The sequence below is a fragment of the Pleuronectes platessa genome, chromosome 20, assembly GCF_947347685.1.
Source record: "Pleuronectes platessa chromosome 20, fPlePla1.1, whole genome shotgun sequence".
Taxonomy (NCBI): domain Eukaryota; kingdom Metazoa; phylum Chordata; class Actinopteri; order Pleuronectiformes; family Pleuronectidae; genus Pleuronectes; species Pleuronectes platessa.
The window spans coordinates 1,519,303-1,546,378 of record NC_070645.1 but is presented as its reverse complement, the minus strand read 5'-3'; the positions used below and the strand labels follow the sequence as shown (position 1 = coordinate 1,546,378).

At 43.0% G+C, this 27,076-nt stretch overlaps 2 protein-coding genes across 2 annotated transcripts in view; one reads left to right on the top strand and one right to left on the bottom strand.

Moving 5' to 3' along the window:
- The window catches only part of arhgef4 (Rho guanine nucleotide exchange factor (GEF) 4), a 134,843-nt gene that overhangs the window by 86,559 nt on the left and 21,208 nt on the right, over positions 1-27,076 (bottom strand). The gene's annotated exons all lie outside the window — the stretch shown is intronic.
- LOC128426156 (chromobox protein homolog 2-like) lies at positions 22,475-23,151 on the top strand. Its single transcript, XM_053413032.1, has 2 exons — positions 22,475-22,882; positions 23,146-23,151. Exons 1-2 carry the CDS (start codon positions 22,475-22,477, stop codon positions 23,149-23,151), a joined length of 414 nt encoding a protein of 137 aa, XP_053269007.1.

Below are 27,076 nucleotides of genomic sequence, written 5' to 3'. Positions count from 1 at the left end.
TTAGCTGTCTTAAGTGGCAACATTAGTGAAACTGCAGATCACATTACCTCTGGACCTAAAAGGGTTCCATAAAAAACTATTCCAAAAACAAGATATATAACAATCAGGATGCATTACAGCCACAGAATAAAGATTTTAATTATTTTAATAACAAAACACTGTTACTAGAATAAGTGAGCTACAATGATTGGGGAACTGATCCAATATTTTCTTAATCTGTAAATACAGCAAAGATCAATGGGGATAACTCCTACTCTGAGGAGGACAGAGAGAGGAAGCAGTAGGTCCAGTGTGCGCTGAAGGTCAATTGGTATGACATCATCATGACATCCCACGAGGATATTAGCAACACTACAGCTAGCTATTACGGCAAACATGCCATCATTCACTACCCCCTACTATTTATGTTGGACACTCAATTGCATCACAATGATGAGTACCAGACTTCAAATGTCACAAAGCGTTGAACTACAGCGGGGTTCATCACATTTTGGGTCCTTTGGAAATATTTCAAGTGCATTTTCGCTTTTTTTGGCAGCACGTTTCTGCATTGGCATGTGTTGGGACTTTTTGTAGCGCATGTGTCGTCAAACTGATGAAGTTGTTCTTAATATATATATACACATACACCTTTTTCATTAGTCAAGAATTTATACCTATTTATAGTGTTTTCTTCATTTAAATTCCACACAAGCAGAACCTTACAGTTTAGGTATCTGGCATAATAAGATCAAGACAAATTTTCTGAGTGTGGTTTCAGACAGTAAACAAATTGGTTGGACTTAACGGTGCCCTATATCTAAACCAGCCAGCCATCTCAAATTACATCAGCCCCTCAATCATTCATGAGAGTCAGAACATACACGCTGCTGCTCAGTGACATACACATGGTGGCAGCCATATTGTGGATACTTACAAGAGCACCTGGACAAATGTATTAGTATCAGATCTAATTAAGTAAGAGTGGACTTACTTATTAACTCTTCAAACTAATGGATTTTCATTAAATGGTGGTCCGATCCATTAAGTTAGTTGCAGTAGCTACTCATTTAAGTGCAATTATGTAATCAACAATATCCTCATTGATGATGAACAGTAAGAAGTTTGGTAAGCCTGGTCAAAAAATATGTTGATAATAGCTTATTGGACAAAGGCAGTGACTCTGCTGATAAATCACACTACCGTGCAGAAATGACATGGGCATGTTGAATGTACAGGAAATTAGTAAGCTATGGTGAATAGATCTTTACCAAAGCAGGATGAAACACATGCATATATATACTACCGTTCAAAAGTTTGGGGTCACCCTGAAAATTTCGTGTTTTCCATGAAAACTCACACTTTTATTTATCAAATATATTGGAAAATGAATAGAAAATATAGTCAAAACATTGAAAAGGTTAGGAATAATGATATTTATTTGAAATATTAATTCTGTTCTTCAAACTTTGCTTTCGTCAAGGAATGCTCCATTTGCAGCAAGTACAGCATTGCAGGCCTTTGGCATTCTAGCTGTTATTTTGTTGAGGTAATCTGTAGAAATTTCACCCCACGCTTCCTGAAGCCCCTCCCACAAGTTGGTTTGGCTTGATACCTTCTTGCATACCATACGGTCAAGCTGCTCCCACAACAGCTCAAGGGGGTTGAGATCTGGTGACTACGCTGGCCACTCCATTACAGACAGCTTACCAGCTGCCTGCTTCTTCCCTAAATAGTTCTTGCATAATTTGGAGGTGTGCTTTGGGTCATTGTCCTGTTGTAGGAGGAAATTGGCTCAAATCAAGAACTGTCCACAGGGTATGGCATGGCGTTGCAAAATGGAGTGATAGCCTTCCATATTTAAAATCCCTTTTACCTTGTACAAATCTCCCACTTTACCAGCACCAAAGCAGCCCCAGACCATCACATGACCTCCACCATGCTTGACAGGTGGCGTCAGGCACTCTTCCAGCATCTTTTCACTGTTCTGCGTCTCACAAATGCTCTTCTGTGTGATCCAAACACCTCAAACTTTGATTCCAATCTTCCTCTGTCCAATGTCTGTGTTCTTTTGCCCATATCAATCTTTTCTTTTTATTGGCCAGTCTCAGATATGGCTTTTTCTTTGCCACTCTGCCTAGAAGGCCAGCATCCCGGAGTCGCCTCTTCACTGTAGACGTTGACACTGGCGTTTTGCGGTTACCATTTAAAGAAGCTACCAGTTGAGGACCTTTGAGGCGTCTATTTCTCAAACTAAAGACTCTAATATACTTGTCTTCTTGTTGAGTTGTGCACTCAACAAGAGCCCATTTGTACTGTTCTCTGAAGGGAGTAGTACACACCGTTGTAGGAAATTATCAGTTTCTTCACAATTTCTCGCATGGAATAGCCTTCATTTCTAAGAAAAAGAATGGACTGGGGAGTTTCACATGAAAGTTCTCTTTTTCTGGCCATTTTGAGAGCATATTCGAACCCACAAATGTGATGCTCCAGATGCTCAACTAGCTCAAAGGAAGGCCAGTTTTATAGCTTCTCTCAGCAGCTAAACAGTTTTCAGCTGTGCTAACATAATTGCACAAGGGTTTTCAAAGGTTTTCTAATCATCCATTAGTCTTCTAAGGCGATTAGCAAACACAATGTACCATTAGAACACTGGAGTGATAGTTGCTGGAAATGGGCCTCTATACACCTATGTAGATATTTCATTAAAAAAACAGATGTTTCCACCTAGAATAGTCATTTACCACATTAACAATGTATAGAGTGTATTTCTGATTAATTTAATGTTATCTTCATTGAAAAAAACAGTGCTCTTCTTTGAAAAATAAGGAAATTTCTAACTGACCCCAAGCTTTTGAACAGTAGTGTATATATATATATATTACAGAAATAATGTGAACTAATAATATCAACATTATGTTATGTATTCATTTATTGTGTCATAATAAAAAAGAAAAAGTAAAATCGCAGTTATTTATCCTATCATCCTTCAATTCACTGTGACATGTATTTGAATCAGCACATAAACTACAAGCAGAGGCGTCAACTGTAATTCAGTTTTGTCCAGCAGGAAGCAGATTAATCATGCCAATACTAAATACAAAGCACTGTTAGTATTCATGAAGCAGTGGAAGGTAATGTTGGAAACAATAATTACTTTATGTTCAAAAAGACAATAAAGCTTTCATGACGATTTGTTTAAGTCAGGCAATGTGAATAAGTGAAAAGGTCATCATTTACCATTGAGTTTGTCTGAGCACATTTGCATTGCTGACTGTCCACAGCCTGCAGTAAAAACAGAGCACTCCAGTTTGTAACAAAGGCTTGCATTCAATGCTTACACAAGACTAAAGAGGCAATATTGTGTCTTTGCGATGAGGAACATCACAAAAACTAGCATGGCTATTGAGCTGCAGTTCATTCATTTCATTTCAAGGTCAGAATACCAGAATATCAACTAACTGCTGATGTAAAAAAGGGAACACAAAGATAACATAACCAGCTCCTCAACACAGAATGAGAGTGTGTTCACTGTGAGTGCGTGAATGTGTGTGTGTCCCGACCCAATGATCGTCCAGGTCATCCCAGGGTCAAGCTTGGTCATGTGATGTTGGAGAGCAACTACAGGCTTACAGCCTTAGACGGATCCCTCCTGTACCAGAATATAGTCTGATCTTTGCTGCCTCCAACTGGTAAAAATTCAGATATTCATGACATACGAACAACAAACAAAACCTTTAAGTGCAGTAAGTGCAACACCAAACGAGTCTTCTTGCCAAAGAGTTAAATCCAGAAACACAAACACATAAAGTCCTTTCAGTTAACCTAGCTAGTCTCGCCTCCAGAGGACACTACCATGGAAACATGACACAAAGGGAGGGACGATTGAAAGCAGGCCCCAGAGGTCTGGGTTGGAATACCAATAACACATTGTGGGAAAGAAGCAGCCAATTATTACAAGTGATTCCCTGCAGACTGCATTAGTCTTGCCAGCTTTTCCTTCTGCACCAACACCTCGAACAAACAGTTTCAATCTCTTGGGTAAAACATGGATAGAAATAATACATTACTAATTTCATTACTCAGCTGTCCACCAGTTAAAGGAGCTTGAAATGACTTTGCAGCCTGGACTTAGGCAGTGCATTAAGCCTTTTTTTTTAAAGTTACAGAATGTAAAAGGAATTTAAAAACAGCTTATGTCCTGAAAGACATATTCACAATGATGTTAACTATCAGCTCTAATGTCACTACTGTTGGGGGAGAAAGTATGTTCTGCCTCGTCTTCAATGGAATTTGAGTGTGCAAATACTGTTACGGTTAATCTGTGAAATAAGTCTTTGGTGTCAGGAGCAGGGGGTAAGCGGTTGGTAAGGCTACCAGGGCAGGACAATGTGGCAACACAGCATCGTCTGCACTAATATTTTATTTTAGAACCAGATTAAGTTTAATATATTTAATGCATTACCTCTCTAATTTTTGGTTTAAGATTTAAGATACATTTATTGATCCCAAACACATGCACAATCACACGACATGCAGAGTAGGAAAATTTAGACAGTGGGGGTAGGGAGAGTGCTCTTTGGACTTTAGAACAGGTCCGGGTGTTGTCCTGGCAGGTATGTTGTATTGTCACCGCGAGGAATCGAACAAGCGATGTCCATAACTTTCTGCCCATAGTCCAATTATTCTGCCACTAGTCCACCGCCTCTCCTCTCTGTTTATAGTTATGTACCAATATTCTATACCACACAATTTACACATAGTATTCAGTGCCATCTCCATGAAGTAAAATGTGCTGGGATGAGGGGTCGTTTGTTCAAAGATCTGAAGAAATGTTCGTCCAAAAATGTTTAAGACACAAACGTACTCCATGTGTTTTTCCACAAAGACACTCCTTCTCCCTTTCTATAAAATCTATAACATATAAATATGTGAATATTATTTCTTAAGTTTAAACCCTTGTCACAAGACTTACTTGAAAAGTCCATTCTCAGTGTATGTGATCAAGAGTCCTCAGGTTTCCACATAACTCTCCAGAATAATGCGGACTGGATCATGAATGACTTAAAAACGAATAATGATCGCACAAATCCGGCAGGATACCTCCCTTACGGCTCACTTCCAAAGCTAGTAAGTGTTACATCAAAACAGTGTAAAGTCTGTGCTTTGTGTGTGTCCATGTTTTTTCTGTCCAGTAATGCTCCAGTATGGACCACGGGGCTCCCACTGGACTGAGCCAAAGCTATTTTGATCACTCACTGGAATTCAGTTCTATGCTCCAGACACATCCTGATTCACACTGCTGTTGTGGATAGGGTTAGGGTTAGGGTTCTAAATCAACTTTGATTATATAATAACTTGTTAATTGTTGAGCTTATTGTTCTTAAAATGTATTGCTCTGTTCCAACATGTTGAGATTCAAGCGCCCAGCTGTCATGGATAATGCTAACTTTACATTACTGACAGTTTGTACAATATTATAGTAAAACTAAATGTATACTTTGTAATTAATCTCAATCTCAGTGAATGTAATTAATTTAATCTCTAAAATATAAAATGTACTCTTGTATAAAAGCTGCAGAGAAAGACAGGAGACTAAACAGGCCTAATCAAAGCCCTGTGGTGAGTTCCCACAGTTTGGACATTTGTGGAGCATCTCTCTTTTATAACTCACTGTGTGTCTGCCTAATGCTGTGAAGGGGGACTGGTTTTGGCAGTTGGAGTGGGTCAAGGGGCCGGGGCTCTCTCAGGCTGATCAACAGCTCGCTTGTCATTGTGAGTGATTTCCTCGCAGGACATGCTGCTCACACAGCAGTTATTAAATCTTCCCTTCTTTTATGTGTCATGGAGAGTGTAATGAAACCATCACCATCCTGGAGTTTACACCATCCTAGTTGTTATCGTGGACTGATTAAAAACATTCAGGGGGCTCCAGGGTGTCTGAGAGCTTCTGGCAGACTTAAGTTCCTTTCAGACTTGCACCACTTTACATTAATTTGATAGCAGTTTAACATGAGTTTATGTCAGAATGAGCATAGAAAACTTTATGTAAAACTCATGATGGCAATCATAGTGTCAGACATTGTAACACTTCCATTTAACTTTGAACACAGCACAAGTCTGTACCAACCAGCATCAGATAATGTGAAGAAGGCAATAGTATTGAGTAAATGTGTCACATTTGAACTTCTCACATCATTGTTACAGCTAAAATGTCAATCAATCAAATTTTATCTGTATAGCCCATATTCACAAATCACAATTTGTCTCATAGGGTTTAAACAAGGTGTGACATCCTCTCCCATTAATCCTCAACAAGAGTAAGGAAAAACTACCAATAAAAACATATATTTACAGGTCGAAAAATGTAGAAACCTCAGAGAGAGCCCTAGAGGGATCCCTCTGCCAGGAAGGAAAAATGGTATCATAATCATCTTTTCATAAAACAATGGCAACAATAAGAATAGCTCATTTATTGTTAATGTCATCATAATATACTTATATTATATATATATAATTTAATGTACATATATTATGTACATTAAATTATGCATTTAATGTCATTTATCTGCCAAGACCAGTTCAATGGTTTTACAGATTTAATCTTATTTTTCATCCATGTTGATGAAGTATCTGACTCATTGAAATAACAGCTGTTCCAGCTGAATCAGACACACCTTGTTTTTTATTAGCTCCAATTGGTCTTGCCACAGAACAATTAAGTGGATAACCATAAGGGTTTTTCAGATATAACTGAAAGTTGAATTGAAGAGGTGACTCATGAAGTTGATATGATGCCATCAGTTAAAAACAAGATAAATCATGCTGTCTGTGTTGGGGTGTTGTGTTGTGGTAACTACAAAACTCTTCATTTACAGTTGTGTAGCAGTGATGGGGGTATATTTTCCAGACACTGCAGACAGTACTATACAGTATGAAGCTGTGCATATTCTGCTCCTGCAAATATTTCAAAATAAAATCAAAAGAATAAATTTCGTAAACAGAAACGCAGGAGTGCTTTTATTTTGAAATGCCTACAGAAAGTGTTGCAACCATTTATGTTTGTAACATAATTTCAACAGATGAACATTAAAACTCAGGTGAAAGATCATTTTCTCTGTTTATTCTTCTGTAAAACACAATGTTTATCTGTCTCTGACACAAACGTATTTAAAACACTTCCCGAACCCATTTCAAATTAAAAGCGCTCCAGCGTTTCACTTTCTGAATCAATTCATCTGTTCTAATGTTCTTAAGGGGCTTTGATTGTTATCGACAGACCAGAAGATGCTCGTCTAACAACAGTAGAAGACGCGTCCTGGTGTTTAGTTTAGTAAATAAACCGACTTGTTTTGAAAGCAATGCAGACACACAGATCGACAGTGAAGACTGCGAGATCGACCGGTAGATCGCGATCGACGGGTTGGCGACCGCTGCTCTAGATGATTAACCATTGGAGGTCAGAGTTCTAGCTCAACAAAAATATAGTCTAGAAAACATATTTAACAAGATATCTCCAATACTCTTGGAAACATCTAAAGCTTATATTGATGAGAAATGATTCCTAATTGTATGGTACAATAAGGTACATCATGGTCACCAAGTCTCAAAGAACCAGAAAATTATGTCATAGTTGATCTTTAGACATGAACTCCAGAGAGAGTCAGCCAATTGAAATTCTCAGCTCAGACCTATTCACATAAAACACAAATCTCTGAAGTGTTCAGGTGAAGGGTGGTGCAGTAGGAAGAGACAAACTTTGTTTATGTGTTTCGTTGTTTTAACAGGATTAAACTGAACTGTGATTGGGTTGTGGAGGAGACTGAAAATGATTTTTATATATGGATTGAACTCTGGACGTTGAGACTGTGGGAGACATACGCACACAAACCCTCACCTCTTTCCTATTCTTCTTATTTTTTTATGAAACCTAGAAATGTTCTCCCTGCCTTATCTAATACAGCTGCTTTTTTTTAAATCAACTGTAGGCATTAATTCACAAAAACATAAGCATGGTCCTCCTCACACTGCATTATAGATACGACAGCAGTAAAGAGGAAACAATGAATCCACTGTCCTGTAACCAAGGTTTTGAAGCGAAAAACAAAAGGGGCAGCAGGGCCTGTGTTCCTGCACACACCAATTCACAACTAAAGTATGTGCTTCATTACAATGACATCCCCTCAAATTATCTCCTAGTTATTAAAGACTTGTTTCATGACATTTTTTTCGAGGAACCCCTTATAAACCGTACTGTAGCTCCCACCTGACCTTCGCTGCCAATTAATAAATACCAAGTATGTTTTGTGATTTAATATTTTAATCATGTATTTTATTTTTATTTTATTCCTTTTATTGTTGTGGCTCTGCAGTAGTAGTGGAGCAAAAAACTCAGCATTTGTTAAGTGCCACTTGGTTGTGGTTCAGCAACATGAACAAGGCACTGAACCACTAACTGTCAGTCAGCAGCATCATTGAATAATAAATAGTGTAGGCTTCACAGCATGTAGGCTAACATGTCAATTTCTATAGAGACCAATCAAAAAAAATTCCGGAATCAATCAATTTGACACATCACTCAGAGAACGACACAGGGTAGATGAAAAAGGGGAAAGACAAACAACACCCCCTGCTGTGCCATATAGTAAACTGCACTTATCTTTGATTATTCTGCTATAGTGTTAATGGACACAATTTCTAATCACTGCGTTTCACTTTTATATATTCAGCAGATTCCCACTGATATGTCCCATAAGCACACTGGTGGTACTGCTCTGAAGACCAGCACTGTAGCAGTTTTGGGGAATGTTTTTGAGAATATCTTTTTGACAAAAGAACAAAAGTGTCGAAGTTGGTGTCAGTTCTCACCCACTTCTTAAACTTCATTAAAAGTTTACTTTACCACACTGTGGATTTTGAGTTATGTGTGTGTTTTGTAAATTATAAATGTTTGATTTGATTTGTTTTATTTTAATATTAAATATGTATTGGATTTTGTTAGATAGATGCCAAATTCAAGTATATCCTGCTAGTTGACTGTTGAAAGCACCAGGTCACAGTTGGTTTTCAACAATGACGTTTATATTCTGACTTCTGAGAGCAATATTTAGCAAAATATCAAGTCTGTACACTAAGTATCTGCTGAACCTTATAACTGGATCACGTGGTCTTCATTTTGTGACTGGAATAACAGCTCCCATGACTTCTGTCACATAACAGACCTGTTGCCTGCATCGATAATGACATGGTAAAAACTACTTGTGATTATGAGTAGAGCATAAGCACCTTACAGATGCTGTGACCTTTGATGAAGCTACAATAGATAGCACAGAGTCCATGTGTGAAAAGGGGAGCGAAAGATGAGGAAGACATGCCGCAAAGGGCTAGGTCTCGGAACTGAAGCTGCGGCCACTGCCCACAGACCTTTTTGACTTGTACATGGAACATGTTGAGTATGTGCCTCCAACAACAGCTTGTACCTCATATGACATCTGGTTCTGGTTCATGGGTAACACTTTAAACAAACTGCATGGATCCAGTATCAACGCTTTGAGCCACGGTGTTTCATGTTTTGTTTTATCAAACATATAAACCCAGACATCATATTCAACAAGAAGAGGTTGGTAAGTTGCCATTCTAAGACAACAGAACATCTGAAGGCTGATGAGCTTATAACAATTTACAATATCAAAGATCAGTGGTAATGGTAAATGGTCTATATCAGGGGTCTTCAATGTTTTTCAGGCCAAGGACCCCCAAACTGTTGGAAAGATGGAGCTGGGACCCCCATACTATAAATATTGTAAAAAAAATTGTTTTATATTAAACTGGGCCTAGTGCCATGTATAAACATAGCTACCCTATTATTGTGAAATCAATACTAAGCTATTCAAATAATACACATGTTCATATATTCATGTTTTTATTTTAAACATGTGCAAGGTATAGGAGCTGCAGTGTGCGCATTGCTGACTGACAGATAACGTCTTCTGCTCCCATTTATGCTTCGCCTACAATATGTTGGATGCATGTTAATGTGTATTTAAATACATTTAAGTTTGTCTGAAATAAATTGGTTGAAAAACAATATAAAAAATTGTCTATCAACCAAAAATGTTGCGACCCCCCTGCAGTACCTCCGCGGAACCCCTAGGGGTCACGGAACCCCTCTGGTCTATATGGCACTTTTTCTAGTCTTGATGACCACTCATAGCACTATACAGGACAGTACAGGAAGACGGTAGAGAGAAAGATGGACATATGCAGGTGAAACTCGCCATAAGATATGACAAGTGGATCAAAGATTCTTGCCCAGAGTTAAGACCAGGACAGATACTCAAAAGGAGCAACCAGAAGCACCCCAGTGGGACCACCAATGAGATAAAGTGTGTGATGGTCACAGAAAGTCCAGACTTTCCTTTGGGCGCCTATGTTAATAAGTTAGAGCAGCATCACTGCAGTGACATATCATCAGCGTGGAGGCCAAAAGGCTGAACACCAAACACTAAACACAGTAGTCAAATCAAACCTTGGTGGCACTGAATGCTAAATCACCAGATAATGTACTGAATGGCTTTAAAACTGAATTGTGTATCTGTTCTGATGAAGTCCTCGAACAAACAAACACAGGGACTTCTGAGTAAAATAAAGCTTGATTAAAATTATATACTGTCTGATGTTGTTTGCTTCCCTAAAACCAGAATTCCCCATTGAGCTGCAGCAATGACTCAACCCAGCCTTCTCAGAAGGCCTGAAATAAATGGCTGTGTTCTGGCCGGGCTGCCGACTTCTGTCAGGATTACAGAGAAAGAGAAAAACAGCTGTGGTTCAAGTGCCAAAAACTTTTTTACATATTTGGTACATTAGAAAAAATGGACAGAGCTGGACTGGACTTCTAAGAAAGGGGGTGTCTGTTAGCAAAAAGATTCAGCATGTGTTAGCAGTCAGTAAACAGTGGAAGCTTGTATTGAACATTTTATTTATTTGACAGCTGGATGCACATCATTGTGTTAATAAGATAAAATGTTCTACACTAGACCTTAAACAAGCAAGATTCTTATTTATGTAGCTTGTGAATGCGTTGGACTAATAAATGTTTGACAGTCAATCAAACATTTCTCAAATGTCATTTAAATGACAGATTGAATCTGAGGAAAGGAATATGTGGTCTTGAGAGAAAAAACTGTAAAAGGCCAAAATTTGCAAGGTATTGTTTTCTGCCCACAATAGATAACACCACAGTGAAACCAGTACAGGTGCCATTATCCCTTAAGTGCTCCAAATCCAACCCAACAAAATGTGAGTGGACCAGCAAGAGAAAGTGACAGTTCTGACTAGGGTTGGGTATCGTTTATACTATAGCGATTTCCAATTCCGATTCTGCTTATCGATTCCGGTTCTTATTGATTCCACATTTCCTGTTACATGTTCAATGCTGTGCCTGATATTTACTCACATTTCCAGTGTTTCAACAGGAAAACTTACTCAACCAAGCACTGCTTTAGTAGTTAACAAGTGTGCATCTAAAACTGCAAAAGTAAAATGGACTTTAATATTTTTTAAATCCCCGATCAAACTTTTTTCCAAAACAATGGAGATTGTTGAAAATGAAAATGGTCTTTTTTATGAACAACAGAGTTGTCTTGCTGATTATATCATGTGAGGTAGAACTAAGTATGTCTGTTTCTATATGAGCAAATCAGAGGCACACAATTAGGACAAAACAGGCTTAAAGCTTTGCCTGCTCTGTGCCAGCCACAACGTCTTAGCCTCCACTGGAACTTGTCAATCAGGCACACACCAACAAGCTCATAAAGTGATGCCTTGTTTTCAAATGCTGCTTTGTTTTCTGTGTGAAAGGCTTGATCACAAGGAATCTTAATGAGCAACCAAAGTGTTAAGGCATTGTGTATCGTGACAAAATAAAATCTGTCTGTTCTGTTCATTCTGTTAATTGTTAACATTGAGTTAACATTGGATTTAACTCATTACAAGTGACTGTGCGACAATTTGATGAGTTGGAGCAATAATATTTTTTATAAAGCAAGGTACTACAACATGTTTGTCATCTGCAGCAAGTCTATTAAAGGTTCCCAACAACAGCCAAAAGAAAATCAGAGATGCAGATTTTGTAAATTACGGCCCAAAGATGTGGGACAGATTACTGCTAGCTATCAGAGAAGCTAGTTCAGTGAATATCTTTAAAAGCAAACTTAAAACATTTCTCTTTCCTTCAGCCTTTAACTAGATTGTGCACTTGTCCCCCACTGCAGTACTGGCCTATAGCTAACCATTGGGAGAGGCAATGAACTAGTGGCAGAAAAATTGGAGTATGGGCAGAAAATCAGACTGGATGGTTTCTGGTTCGACTCCACGGAGTGACAACAAAAACATACCTGGATGGACAACACCTGGATCTGTTAAAAAGTCCAAGAGGACTCGCCCTACCCCACCGTCTAAGTGCCCCTGAGCAAGGCACCTTACTCCCCCAACACCTGCTCACTGGTTACCGTGCATGGCTGCCCACTGCTCTGTGTGTCCTCCTGTGTTCACCAGATGGGTCAAAAGCAGAGGACAAATTTACCCCATTTGCAAGTCGTGTGTCTATGCATGTGTGTGGGACCAATAAATGTATCTTGTATTGCCACGGTACAAAGACAAAACAGAGCTACTAAATATCAGTAGCTCCTCTTTGACAAATTGTTGAAACAGTTGACGACTGCTTCCAAACATAATAAGGTCATAGGTCTGCTTGATTCACAGTATTTCTCCTCAGATACTTAACTATTACTGACAATAATCCATCAATTCATTGCCCTTCAGTTATGGTTCAAAATTTGTACACTTATCAATGCTGCTAAAACCTTTATCTTGCTGATGTTCTCCTTTACACCTGCACTTCTGTCCGTCCTGGGAGAGGGATCCCTCACATGTGGCTCTCTCTTTGAACCTTCTTGTCTGCTCCTTGTCACAGCAAGAAAAAACTAAGGCCACAGACGCTTAAGATTAGTCTTTTAGTAGAGGAAGAAATTAGTTAAGAGCTGGTTTGTCCTGACTCAACAAGGCAGGGATAAAAGCATTGTTTCTTTCTTTACTGAGCGGAACCCATCAGCAGTATACATGCCAATCAGTTCTGCTCATCAGCCACTGGTCTCCAGTGTGGCACTGTATGGCTGACAGAGACACATACTAAATAACAAGGCAGAACAAAACTTTGGCAAACAAGTTTAGAGATGCAATGTGATTTTTTGCAGTGTTCTGAAACAAAACATGGGGGAAGCATAATTTGAAAAGCAATTGTACAAGTTGCATCATGTAATATACACTGCCAGTTTATTAGTACAGGTATAATTGCCATTCATTAAAAAAATCCTAAAAAAGGTGTCCACAAAAAAATGTTTTAACTGTGTGATTTTTTGCATTAGCTTCAGCTAGGTGTTACTAATTGGCAACTGAGTGTGCATGATTGGGACCCCTTATAAATGTCAGACATTACATAGATGTAAAGTTATAGGCTGACCTTTTGAAGCATTATAAAAAAAACTCTGAATGATAAAACTAACAATACAACTAATTGATGATTGAAATAGAAAGTGCCCTAGACCCCCCTGGATTTCCTACTTTTTCTGCTATTTCAAATAATTCAGATTTTGTTCCCATAAACTGTTGTTTAGTTGGTTGAAGAAACTGTAAAACAATTCGACTGTCAATAGAATTAAAGGGTCAAAGTCAAGACAAAAGAATATGCAATACAAGTGTCAAGTTCTGAATTCCTCCGTTCACACCCAGCATTAGAAAGTGCAACCCCTTGTGATCGAATGTCATTCCCCTGCTCCATATGCAATGGTTGTTAAGTTTTCCTCACATGTACAGTTGCAATCAGAAATATTCAACCCCCTCACCTCAATAGACATTATAGTGATGTGGATGACAGATAATGACAATAAATGACAAAAAAAACTCATCAAACAACAAAAGATATTTATTGATGCGTATTTTAGTTATTTTGACTACAGAATTTGACTTAACTTTGAAGTGCAAATGAAAAATGTAACTCTTTCAACACATGTGCATGTTCAGTATTATTCAACCCCCCAGCATCAGTACTTTGTGGCGCATCCTCTAGCTTTTATAACTTCTAAAAAATGTTTTCGGTAAGTGCGGACAAGCTTCTTACACCTCTCGATTGGAATCTTTGCCCATTTTTCAAGTGCAAAAGCCTCTAGATCAGTGATGTTTGATGGCTTCCATGCTGCAACTGCCTTCTTTAAATCCCACCAAAGATTTTCAATCAAATTTGAATCTGGTGACTGTGAATGCCACTCCAGGACGTTCCAGGATCTTTTTCTCAACCAAGCTTTGGTGGACTTGTAGGTTTTGCTTTGGATCATTGTCTTGCTGGAAAGTCCAATGATCACCAAGGTTTAATTTGTCAACAGAAGGCATCACATTCCTCCTTAAAATGGCCTGGTATTTCTGTGAATCCATGATGCCATGTACACAATAAAGATTGCTAGTTCCTGCCGCAGAAAAGCAGCCCAACATCATCTTTGACCAACCTCCATGCTGGACTGTGGGGATGGTATTCTTCTGGTCATAAGCCTGCCCTTTCACACGCCAGACATACCGCTGGTTCATACATCCAAACAGTTCCAGTTTGGTTTCATCAGTCCATAGAACTGTCACCCAAAACTCAGTAGTCTTATCCAAATTCCTCCTGCATATTCTAGTCGACTTTTGATGTTCCTTGTGGTCAAGAGCTGAGTGTGTCTTGAAGCCGGCCATGAAGTCCTTTTTTATTCAGTGCACGTCTTATAGTTGCCACTGACGCACTTGAACCAGCCTTCATCAGGTCATCCTGTAGGTGTCTTGCAGTCACACAGGGGTTTATCTGAGTTATTCCGACTAAGTTGCTGAGGGTCCTTGATGAAATGTTGGGCTTTCTTCCACGGCCAGGCGGGTTTGAAGCTTGAGCAAAGAGCTCAAAGAATCTTGCTCAAAGAGCTCAAAGAATCTTGCTCAAAGAGCAAGATTCTGTCAACTTTAATTGATAAATCCTTAAAATCTTTGGGGGGTTGAATATTTCTGATTGCAACTGTATGAGCAAGTATGCACAGTCTGCACTACAATCTGCCACTGACTGAGAAAACTGCAGGGAAGAAGTTGCACCCCAAGGAAAGAGGGATGAGATCAAACATAACTAATCACCACCAATACATTATTTTCGATTAACAGCCACTAGTAAAGGTCTAGTCAGAGCCAATAGAGAGATAGTCTGCAAAACAAAAACAACCAGCATACTAATGCTCTCTGGCAAGGCTCAGATGACATTGAGACACCGTCAGCATAAACAGGAGCAGCAGTGCATTTATTAAAGATGCTCCTGAATCTTTTAGCTTTTTTCCTACATCACCATCACTGCTCTCTGTAGCTCTGCATGCCATTTGTTGGAAAAACAAAATTTGCCAACTCCACTGCAAAACTTTACACATGAAACATAGCAGGAACATGAATTATTACAATTAAATCAAGTATCAAATAAGAAGTACAAAGGGACAGACAAATAAAGGAATTAACAACTTTACTTTATGACTTTTTCTTTTGGAATAATACTGTGATTCTATAATTTTATATATAGGCAGCTACAAAGGAGTAAATATTAATGTATTGAGTCTTGAGAAATATCGAAAATGTATCATCATCGTGTTGCATGACTCCCTAGGTGTGACCGGGCTTTGTGGCCTCTCCCTGCGCCTGTAACCAGGTGAAATTTTAGTTTTCAGTGTCTGTACAGACCACTTACTATATAGGCTCTGTTAGCAGTGACACCAAAGCAGAAAGCCTTAAGCACTGTATACTTAAGCAATTGTTTATTTATCGAAAGTCATATTGTCATCGCAATATTCAACAAGGATATCGCATAATGCATGTTTTTGTCACAGTCTGCTCATCTCCTGTCTACTGGTATTTTTCCACTCACCTGTCTCTGCTCCACTCTGCCAGTCAGCCACACCTCCTCATCAGGCCAACTCTCCACACCTGTGACAGCCCTGGCTGCATTTAAGCCTGCTCCTGTCTCTGCTTCAGTGCCAGATTGTCTTGTGTTATGCCTGACTTCCAGCGTGTTTTCCCCGGACTGATCACCTGTTGCCGACCCTGTCGATCCCCGACCTGCCTGCCTCGTCTCTGCCCTGGATATTACCTCAGTCTTCTGTCTTCGACCAAGAGTTTCGCCTATTCCCTGCTGGTTACGCTCCTGCTCGGCTTTGTGGCTACACAGCTCACCACTGGACCTGTCTGCCAGCTAGGTAACCCATCAGCTGTGACTTTACCTTCAGTCAGCGACACCAGGCTCGCTCCTGCTCAGATCTCGCAGATGATCACTGTGAGCAAAGACTTTTCACCCTGCCACTGGTTGAACTGTTAAAGACTGCAGTGAACAATGAAGATCATTACCGACTGGTATTTCGTCTGCCTGTGCTGCTCTTGGGTCCTCACCATATCCGTGACAGTACAATCTGGCCAGACATGGACCCAGCACACACGCCGATGGATCGCCTGGAGAATGTAGAGGCGATGCTCCAGCACCACGGGGCGCTGTTGCTTTCAAACTCAGCAGAGGTTCAACTAGCGGTGGCTAAGCAGGAGCAGGCGTTTACCTCGCTAGCCTCGCAGGTCCAACAGCTCGCCTCAGCTTTTGCTCAAGCTGTCCCTCTGCCTCCAGAACCAGTCCAGCCTCCACAAGCCCCGGCTGCCCCTGCCTCTGCTTTCATCTCGGAGCCTCGTGTGGGGGTTCCTGAACGCTACGCCGGGGACGCGCAGGGCTGCTGCCCGTTCCTCACGAACTGTTCCATCCTGTTCGCCCTCCAGCCCCACACCTTTGCTTCTGAGGACGCCAGGGTGGCGTTCACCGTGAATCCTCTGACGGGGCGCGCTCGGCTGTGGGGAACAGCCGAGTGGGAGCGTCGCACTCCAGCGTGCTCCTCTTTCCAAGCCTTCGCCGCTGAGCTCCGCAAAGTGTTCGGAAAAGCTTCCCGAGGTCCGGACGCTTCAGGAGGGCTTCTGGGTCTGAACCAAGGGTCTCGTTCATTGGCCGTCCACTTCCGCACCCAGGCTGCCCAGAGCGACGCATTCCTGATGGGGCTCGCTGACTACATTAAGGACGAACTGATTTCCTACGAACTTCCCTCCACTCTCGACGGCATCATCGAGCTGGCGTCCCGCATCGACTGTCGCATTCAAGTGAGACAGCGGGAGAGACATCAGGGGCTCGCGGGACGACGTCAGCCCGCCCCGTCACCAGTGGCTTCCGGGGTATCGATGCTTTCTGGCAGCCGGTCTTCAGGGGAGCCTGAACCCATGCAGGTGGGTCGGGCCAGTCTAACTCCAGAAGAGAGGAGGAGACGCCGCGAGGGGAACCTTTGCCTGTATTGTGGCCAAGCGGGACACTTTATTTCCAGGTGTCCGCTAAAAGGTCGGGCTCACCAGGAAGGAAGGAGTTCCTGGTGAGTCATACATCTAGCTCCTCCTCCAGCCCACGATCCCTGTGCCAGGTCCGCCTGCTACTGCCTGAGGGACCCCAGACCCTCGCCACCCTCATTGAGTCTGGCTCTGATGCCAACATTATGGATTCTAACCTAGCTCTGCAGCTGGGTGTCGGTCAGATTCCCCTGCCAGCTCCAGCCTCGACCAACGCGCTGGATGGCCGACTTCTGGGAACTGTTACCCACCTGACAGCGCCTATACGGATGTTAATCTCCGGGAACCACCATGAAACACTCCAGTTTCACATCCTGCACTCTCCTCGTCATCCTCTCCTTCTGGGGTTCCCATGGCTCCGACGTCACAATCCACACCTTGATTGGACCACAGGGGCGATCCTGGGGTGGAATTCTTCCTGTCACCAGGTCTGCCTCAAGCAAGCCGCCGCACCACGATCTTCTGCCGGGACCAGTTCTTCAACCGATGTGCTGGGGGTCCCGGCTGAGTATCTGGACATCAGGGAGGTCTTCAGTAAGGCCAAGGCAACCTCCCTTCCCCCACACCGGCCCTATGACTGCGCCATCAACCTCCAGCCCGGTGCCACGCCGCCCAGAGGACGCCTGTATTCCCTGTCCGTTCCTGAGAGGGGGGCGATGGAGACATACATCAATGACGGTCTAGCGGCTGGCATCATCCGCCCTTCCTCGTCTTCGGCTGGAGGCGGTTTCTTCTTCGTGAAAAGAAAGACCAGACACTCCGCCCCTGCATTGATTATCGTGGATTAAATGACATGACCATCAAAAACCGGTATCCCCTGCCTATCATCTCCTCAGCTTTCGATTTCCTAGAGGGGGCCACCATATTCACCAAGCTTGACCTGCGCAACGCCTATCACCTGATCCGGATCCGCGAGGGGGACGAGTGGAAGACGGCGTTCAATACACCCACTGGTGTTGGGCCAGAGCCCAGCGGATGACCACAAGACAGAGGTCAGAGGTTATCCAAAGAAAATCTAAACAAAGGCCTGTGTAAATCAAGGCCTTGTGGAACATTCTTATCCACCTGTGAGTACTTTTTCCTGGCAGTTTCGAGAAACCCCAGCAGGTTTCAAGGCCCCCGCAGGAACACGGAACCCCTGCTGGGTTTGAAGAGCCCAAAGGGGGGGGGGAGCCACCAGACACTGGAGCCGAGAGGAACAAAGGGTTGTTAAACTTTCGGCGGGAAAACATCCTCCTGCAGGCTTAAGAATCTCCCCCTGGTGGTGGAAAATGTTCTGGGAATGCCTTGGAACCCCCGCTGAGTTCCAAGCCCCGCCCACTCAGATCCATTCCTGACACTCAATTGGCTTAAAGCCAGCATCATCCTATGACCAACTCCTCAAGGAGGACGACCTCTCAGGTAATTTAAAAGCCCTTGCACCCCAAAAATCGCTGCCATTTTTACCCTGCTCTGAAGACGTCAACAGACCCCTTCGGGGCCTCCCAGATGTTCCAGTTGCTAAAGGGGGCAATTACAGACGTTTGTTTTATTTCCATTTTCTTTTATTTCTTTATTCAGTCGACGTTTTATTTTGATAGGACTTTATGTTATTTTAACTTGAAGAGGCCGCGCACAGGAACTCGCTCGCCGGCCGAGCATCACAGACTTTTCTTTTCACGATCCCCACAGCTGCGACACAGCTGTTAATCCCTGCAGGACAAAGCATCATTCTGTCGCAGAAGAGACAAGGCCGAATTCCGTTCCACGAGCAAGACGAATTCGCTCCATATCCGGTCCCAGCACGAAGCCGCTGCAACAGATGAACCAGCGCTATCCAGCTCAAGCCATGACTTCTTCACCTAATTCCGGGGATTCGCTGACCGCATGTACCCCGAGGAACACAACACGAGATTCACTGGACTTCCGGAAATCCGCGCGCCACGCGCAAGCAACACCGCGGAGGTCACAGTAAGAGGCTTTATTGTCTGGGCAGAGACTAGTTTAAATACTTAGCATGTCATGTTTATTTGAGTGTGTTTGTTTGTAGATCGCTGATCTGTTTTTAAGCCGTGTAACACGAGGGAACGATGCGTCACTTCCGGTTCCTTGTTTACATTGTCGAATGTTTTAAAGTGCCTCGCGCCGTGACAGAGAGCCTCCGGCAGCACTGTTATCGTCCGACTAAGTTTGCAGAAACCTAACCTGTTAAAAGATCGGTGCACAACTCTAATTTGTGTACTGAGTGGTGAAGTCACTGTAGCTGGTCTCAGACGATGTTTTTGATGTCTCTCTCTCTTTCTCTCTCTCTTTTCTCCTAAACCTGTTTTTACACACGTCCCGACCTACACTTACATATTTCATGTTACATAGAAAATTCTAGATTTAAAGAGCCTTAATACATCTCGACGCCATTCGGCGCCAGAACCAGGAGATAAGAAATCTCTTTGTCTAAAGTTCCTTTGTGTAACTGGCGACCGACCGCCATCTTGTCTTCGACCTCATGTCGTCACCGGGGTCATAAACCTCCATCTTGAAAGTACGTGAACGTAACATCTTGATCCTGGCCAGACTTCGTCACCACGTGATCTCGTCATTACGCCATAGCCACTCCCTTTTCTCTTTAGACACACACACCCACACACACACACATAGAGACACAGACAGGCAGACACACACGACCACACACACACCAGTAGATACTCAGTATTACATGTGTGACCATTGTGATAAGTGCTGCTGCTGCTGTTGCCTTCTTTGAAATATTGGAGTTTGTTAAATGAAGAATCATTGAAATAACATTAACTTTATTTCCCCTTTTGAATAAATACTTTTGTAATTAAAGTATTTGTATTTCTGTGATTATTTGTACATGTGTATGTGAATGCAGCTGGATTACTATAGCCTGTGCTCAAACTTAAAACCCTTCATTGTTTATTATATAATCATTAATATTAAATATTGAGATTATTAATATAACATTTATCACTTGAGACTGATAACTATAGTTTGACTAGTTGGTCCCTGTAACCAGGGTGGTGCCCCGCTACGATAAGCAATGATTACAGATTGTATTATTCTTAATTGATAATTTTATTGTTTTCATTAATTATTTAACCATTATTAATGGATAACCGTATCATTTCTAATTAATTATTTTACTATTCTTAATTAATGGCTTTATAATTTTTAATTATTTTTAATGAATAATTTCTATTTTAATAATCATTTCTCATGATTATTAATAATTAGCCAACATCAAATCTACTACTACTATTGCACAACACTGGTCACTACGAGTACCTGGTGAAGCCCTTCGGCCTCACCAACGCCCCTGCTGTCTTCCAGGCTCTGGTGAATGACGTGCTCAGGGACATGCTCAACAGGTTCGTCTTCGTGTACCTTGATGACATTCTGATCTTCTCCCGCTCCAGAGAGGAACATGTGCATCAGGTCCAGAAGGTCCTCCAACGCCTCCTGGAGAACTCCCTGTTCGTCAAGGCCGAGAAGTGTGTGTTTCACGCCTCGTCTGTCTCCTTCCTGGGGTACGTCGTAGGGAGAGGGACCGTGGAGATGGACTCAGCCAAGGTTTCTGCCGTCACCACTTGGCCCACCCCTGATTCCCGCAAGCAGCTTCAACGTTTCCTGGGCTTCGCCAACTTCTACCGGAGGTTCATCAGGGGCTACAGTTCGGTGGCGGCCCCCCTCACTGCTCTTACCTCCTCCAAGGTGCCTTTTCTCTGGTCCACGGCTGACAAAGACTTTTTTCAGGCCCTGAAAACACGATTCACCTCGGCCCCCATCCTCCGAACGCCGGACCCTGAACGGCAGTTTGTGGTCGAGGTGGATGCTTCCGACCTAGGAGTGGGGGCCATCTTGTCCCAGAGAGCAGCCTCCGACCAAAAGTTGCACCCCTGCGCCTTCTATTCCCGACGTTTGACCCCGGCAGAGAGGAATTATGACATTGGGAACCGAGAGCTCCTCGCCGTCAAGTTGGCTTTGGAGGAGTGGCGACACTGGCTCGAGGGGACTAAACTGCCGTTTCTGGTATGGACGGACCATAAGAACCTGGAGTACCTCCAGTCCGCTAAGAGACTGAACTCCCGCCAGGCTCGATGGGCACTCTTCCTGACCCGCTTCAACTTTACCCTCTCCTATCGACCGGGGTCCCGCAACGTCAAGCCTGACGCCCTGTCCCATCGGTTCTTGGAAGAGGAGGGGGACAGGACTGACCCAGACACTATCCTGCCTTCTTCCCGTCTGGTGGCCACACTCACCTGGGAGATAGAGGAGAGGGTCAGGGCCGCCGCCCAAAACCAGGCTGGACCGAGTGCTTGCCCTCCCAACCGTCTGTTCGTCCCGCCTGACCTCCGGTCCGAGGTTCTACAATGGGCCCACAGCACTCAACTTACCTGTCATCCAGGGATCCAACGGACCAAGGACGTCGTGCAGCGCCGGTTCTGGTGGACGTCACTGGATGAGGACATTCGGGGTTTCGTCAATGCCTGTCCCACCTGCAACCAGCACAAGCCGGCTCACCATGCCCCTGCCGGTCTTCTACATCCTCTGCCTGTGCCTCATCGTCCCTGGTCGCACATTTCTTTGGACTTTGTCACCGGTCTACCACCATCCAGCGGCAACACTACTATCCTGACGGTGGTAGATCGGTTCAGCAAGATCGCACATTTCGTGCCCCTGCCCAAACTTCCATCTGCCAAGGAGACGGCTAAACCGCTTTTTCCTGCACTTGAGAAGGAAGCATCCTGCCCCTCTGTCCAGAGCTTCATCCGCCGTTGTCGCAGGACTTGGACCCGAGCCAGGGCGGCTCTACTCCGGGCGGCTGACCGCTACACCGCGGCATCCAATCGCCACCGCTCCAAGGCCCCGGACTACCAGCCGGGTCAGAAGGTTTTGCTCTCCACCCGTGATATTCCCCTCCGGGTGGATTCCAAGATACTGGCTCCTCGCTTCATCGGCCTTGTTCAAGATCCAGGAGATCGTCAACCCGGTGGCAGTGAGGCTCAGACTCCCTAGATCCATGCGGCTTCATCCCACGTTTCACGTCTCCAAGGTTAAACCGGTCCGAGAAAGCGCCCTGGTCCCTGCCGCGCCGCCTCCACCGCCTCCTCACCTCATCAATGGAGGTCCCTCCTACACTGTCCGTCGCATCCTGCAGACTCGCCGGCGTGGGAGGGGATTCCAGTACTTGGTGGACTGGGAGGGTTACGGCCCTGAAGACAGATCCTGGGTCCCCGGGAGGAACATCGTGGACCACACCCTCATCAGGGACTTTCATCGACGCAACCTCAACCAGACGTCCAGAACCAGGCCACCTCCCAGACCACATCCTCCGACGGAGTCCCCGAACGACAGCGACGACGCTGAGGACAGGGCGGGTCCCCCCTACTCTGAGGAGGACGACGACACTCTCCCCGGGACCATGGAGGTGGCTACACAGCTCACCACTGGACCTGTCTGCCAGCTAGGTAACCCATCAGCTGTGACTTTACCTTCAGTCAGCGACACCAGGCTCGCTCCTGCTCAGATCTCGCAGATGATCACTGTGAGCAAAGACTTTTCCCCCTGCCACTGGTTGAACTGTTAAAGACTGCAGTGAACAATGAAGATCATTACCGACTGGTATTTCGTCTGCCTGTGCTGCTCTTGGGTCCTCACCATATCCGTGACAGTTTTCCTTATATCGTGCAGCCTTAATTGAGTTGTATGTCAAATATGTGGTGCTCCCAATATATTTTTGTGGTGATTCTAAACATTTTAGTAGAGAACACCAGTGCTGCTGGTGGAAAAGGTTTGTCTGGAGCCCTGGGATAGCACTAATCTTGTTTTCTACACAAAAGACTGAAAGACAGTGGGCCTTCCATATTTCCTTGGTAACCAACAGTTACAGGAGGAAATCATTATGCATCTACTCCTTCATTTGCGTAACAAGTGCTGTAGAGGTGGGGGCCAGCTCTGGAAATCTCAAAGAACGTCAGTGATAGTGGAAAGAGCCCCTCCACTTTTTACCATCCCTTCCGTTCTCGGCAAGACGCCACTTAACACTTGCTTTGTTCACTCAAACTGAATTATTGATGAGAGGGACATTCAAATCAGTTAACCAAAGCCTGGCCTCTTGATGGAGCTGAGAATTTACCACCAAACCCATTGAGATCCATTCACAAAATCTGGGTCTGAGTTTATAAAGTGTCTTAGAAAAGACGTAAAAAAATCTAAACCACCAAAACATTGCCAGAGCCATGAACATTGGTTTGGAAGTAAAAACATTTCTTTACAAGTTATGAAACAATACTGAGTTAGTTCCAGAGGAGCCCAAGCCTATTAGAGCTGGTTGGTTAAAACAACAGTTCTCTAGCTCCCTTGTTTTTGATGCAAGTTACACACTTTGTGACAGTAATGATTTGGGTCTGACCTGAAATTATTAGTTAATTATTAATTAGTTGATAATCTGCAAGTATTTTCATGAAAAAAATATTTAACCAAAGTTTTAATTTCTAAACTTCTCATACTATAATTTTTCTCATTCGTAAAATAATCTGAATTGAATTTTATTAATATTTTATTTGCAGCTCCTGTTTTGTTCTGAAAACATGATGCAATGATTCATTCATTTGAAATGATTGTGAAGTTATGGTATAAACCATTTTGCACAGTTCTGCTATACTGCCATAGTAAAACAATGCGATTAGATAGGGTTGACATAAAGAATGACCCTTTGGTACGCAGATGTGCACAAAACAAATTCTCCTGAATGTGATTTGGAGGGCCGGCAAAGAAAGTCTGCAGATATTCGTAAGGCTCTCACTCAGACTTTTGTGTTCACACATGCACCTCCTCTAGAGGAGCAAAGCTCATTAACATGCTGTGTAAAGTTCCTCAAAAAGCAGGAGATGATTCAGTGGATTCACTGGACAGGATCCTTCTCTGAATGGTCACATTACCAATTTGTGAAAAGAGAGAATACAAAAGACTCATGTCAGTTATGCTCTCACACATGCGCACACTCGCACACCCACACTCGCACACGCACACTCACACAGACACACACACACACACACACACACACACACACACACACACACACACACACACACACACACAGTTATCCTGGGCCTGCAGGGCCAGAGAAACCTAATGATCAGTCTAAGAAACCAAAACCACAAGTCCAGAAAAAGAAAGTCAGTCAGTCATTACGCTTCCTCTGGCTCATTTCATCCTCCTTTGTAAGGAATGCTTTCTTTGGCTTTGCTTTCCTTTCTGCTCACCTACCGGCCCGTCAAACCCTTTTTCCCTCGATTTTCAGCAGCTGGAAGTTAAAAATGTGGGTTAGAGGTGGATCAGAGTACCCGGTTCTACTCTACACTCCGGACTCCCTCTCATACAAGTGATGCCAGACATGAGTGTGATCCAATACAATTTTGATATATTTATTATTATTTTTTCTATTTGTCAGATACTGATTACAACTTTATTTACAATATGCACAATAATATTAATCTACCTTTTCCATCATGGGAACTTGAAGAACTGTGTTATTAAGTTTCCACACTGTCAAATTGCCCAAAAAATCTTCTGATTCTTTCTTGGGCAATAAACACATGTATTTTGGCACCTCTACTTCAGAAAAGGGCAAAACAGAACAATGGAAATCTCAACATAAAAAGGTCTTGTAACAGATCTATACATTATAGTGTGAAACACAGGACTGTGAAGACATCAGGCCATGCTCATTCAGCTGCATACTTTCAAGATGTGCCTTCAGGTTGCTATGGCTGCAATGGTTGGCTAAATGCTGCTTATCTGGCGAACAACTTTATCTTGAGGTTCCACAATCCGGTTTAAGACTGCTCAGAGAGTAAATCACTGTGTCTGCAGCCAAACTAGGTTGTGAACTCTGTCCCATATCTCCCAAACAGTTTAAATATTTACCCAAATTTATATCAACTGATATGAAAAGAAATATGTTTCCCCAAACAAATTATATCAAGATAAACTGGTCAGATTAGGGCACCACATAGCTCACCTGGTGGTCCAGGGCATGGTTTTGAACTGTGGTCCTTTGAAGAGGGTCCCTCTTTATCCCGATTTCACTCTTAATCTGTCCTGTCAAATTAAGGCCCTTAAAATATTTATCAGTCAATCTCGGTAACCAGTATCGTTGTGAATGTAAATTTTTTGGTATTTCTTTCAGTTTAAAGACTGTAACCCTTGTTCCTGAGTGAAGGTTGTGCTTTTAAACTCTTCTTTATGATCAGAGATGTTTAATAATATACATTTAAACAACATCCCAATGTCGTTTAAATTGGTTGCCAATAACCAAAAAACTGAACAAAGAAGAAGAAGGCATCCCAATCTAAACTAGGTAAGGCCTGCCTCCTTTTCTTATTGCTCAGTGTGTATTGTGATCTGTTAGTAACAAAGATAGCTGAATGGCTAAGTGCATCCACTAGAAGCAGAAACAGGTGATTTACTTGTTCTACCTTTGCCAAGATACTGCTTACACACAGCCACATTGTACAGGCCAGCCTGTACAATGTGGCTGTGGCTGAGGGGCTGAGTGGTCGTCCTCCAACCTGAAGGTCGGCAGTTCGATCCCCAGTCTGACCCATCTGCATGCTGAAGTGTCCTTGGGCATGATGCTGAACCCCGAATGGCCCCCCATAGAATAACAAAGTGCTGCGAATAGATGCACTGTATGAATGTGTGTGTGAATGGGTGAATGTAGAACTGTACTGTAAAGAGCTTTGAGTGGTCATCATGACTGGAAAAGCGCTATATAAATACAAAACCATTTACACAAGGATTTTTATGTTTAACTATGACGTAGCCTTAGATGCCAGGCAAAATCTAAATCTAAACTATCAGAATCACAATCACAATCAGAATTATTTTATTTGCCAAGTATGTTTGCACATACAGGAAATTGCTATGGTTGCTAATAAATCGTTCGTTGGTGCACTCAACATAAAACAACAATATAGAAACAACAATATATAACAAAATGTATACAGTAACAGAGTTATGGACATTTGCGGTGCTAAGGTGCAGAGATTGGTGATAGTGCCAGTAATATATCAATTATAAATTATGTGCGGTGGGGGGGGGGGGGGGGGGGGAGTCTTTGGAATTGGTGGTGACCGGGATGGGTAGGATCAGCAATGATCTTGCGTGCTCTCCTACTGTTCCTGCAGTGGAACAGGTCTATGAGAGCCGGCAGGTCACAGCCGATGACCTTCTCGGCTGACCAAATTATCCGCTGCAGTCTGCCCTTGTCCTTGGCAGTGGAGGCAGCAAACCAAACGGTGATTGATGAGGTGAGGATGGACTCAATGATGGCTGTATAGAACTCAACCATCACTTTCCGCGGCATGTTGAATTTCTTCAGTTGCCGCAGGAACAACATCTTCTGCTGGGCCTTCTTGATGGTGGAGGTGATGTTCTCCGTCCACCTCAGGTCCTGTGCTATTATAGTCCCCAGGAATCTGAAGGACTTCACTGTTTTAACTGGGGAGTCGCACATGGTGAGGGGGGCTGTTTGGGCTGGGCTCCTCCTGAATTCTGCTACCATCTCTACAGTTTTCAAAGCGTTCAGCTCCAGGTGGTTCTGGCTGCACCAGTAAGC

Coding starts and splice junctions, on each gene's coding strand:
- LOC128426156 (XM_053413032.1), top strand. CDS start 22,475: ATGCGGCTTCATCCCACGTTTCACGTCTCCAAGGTTAAACCGGTCCGA.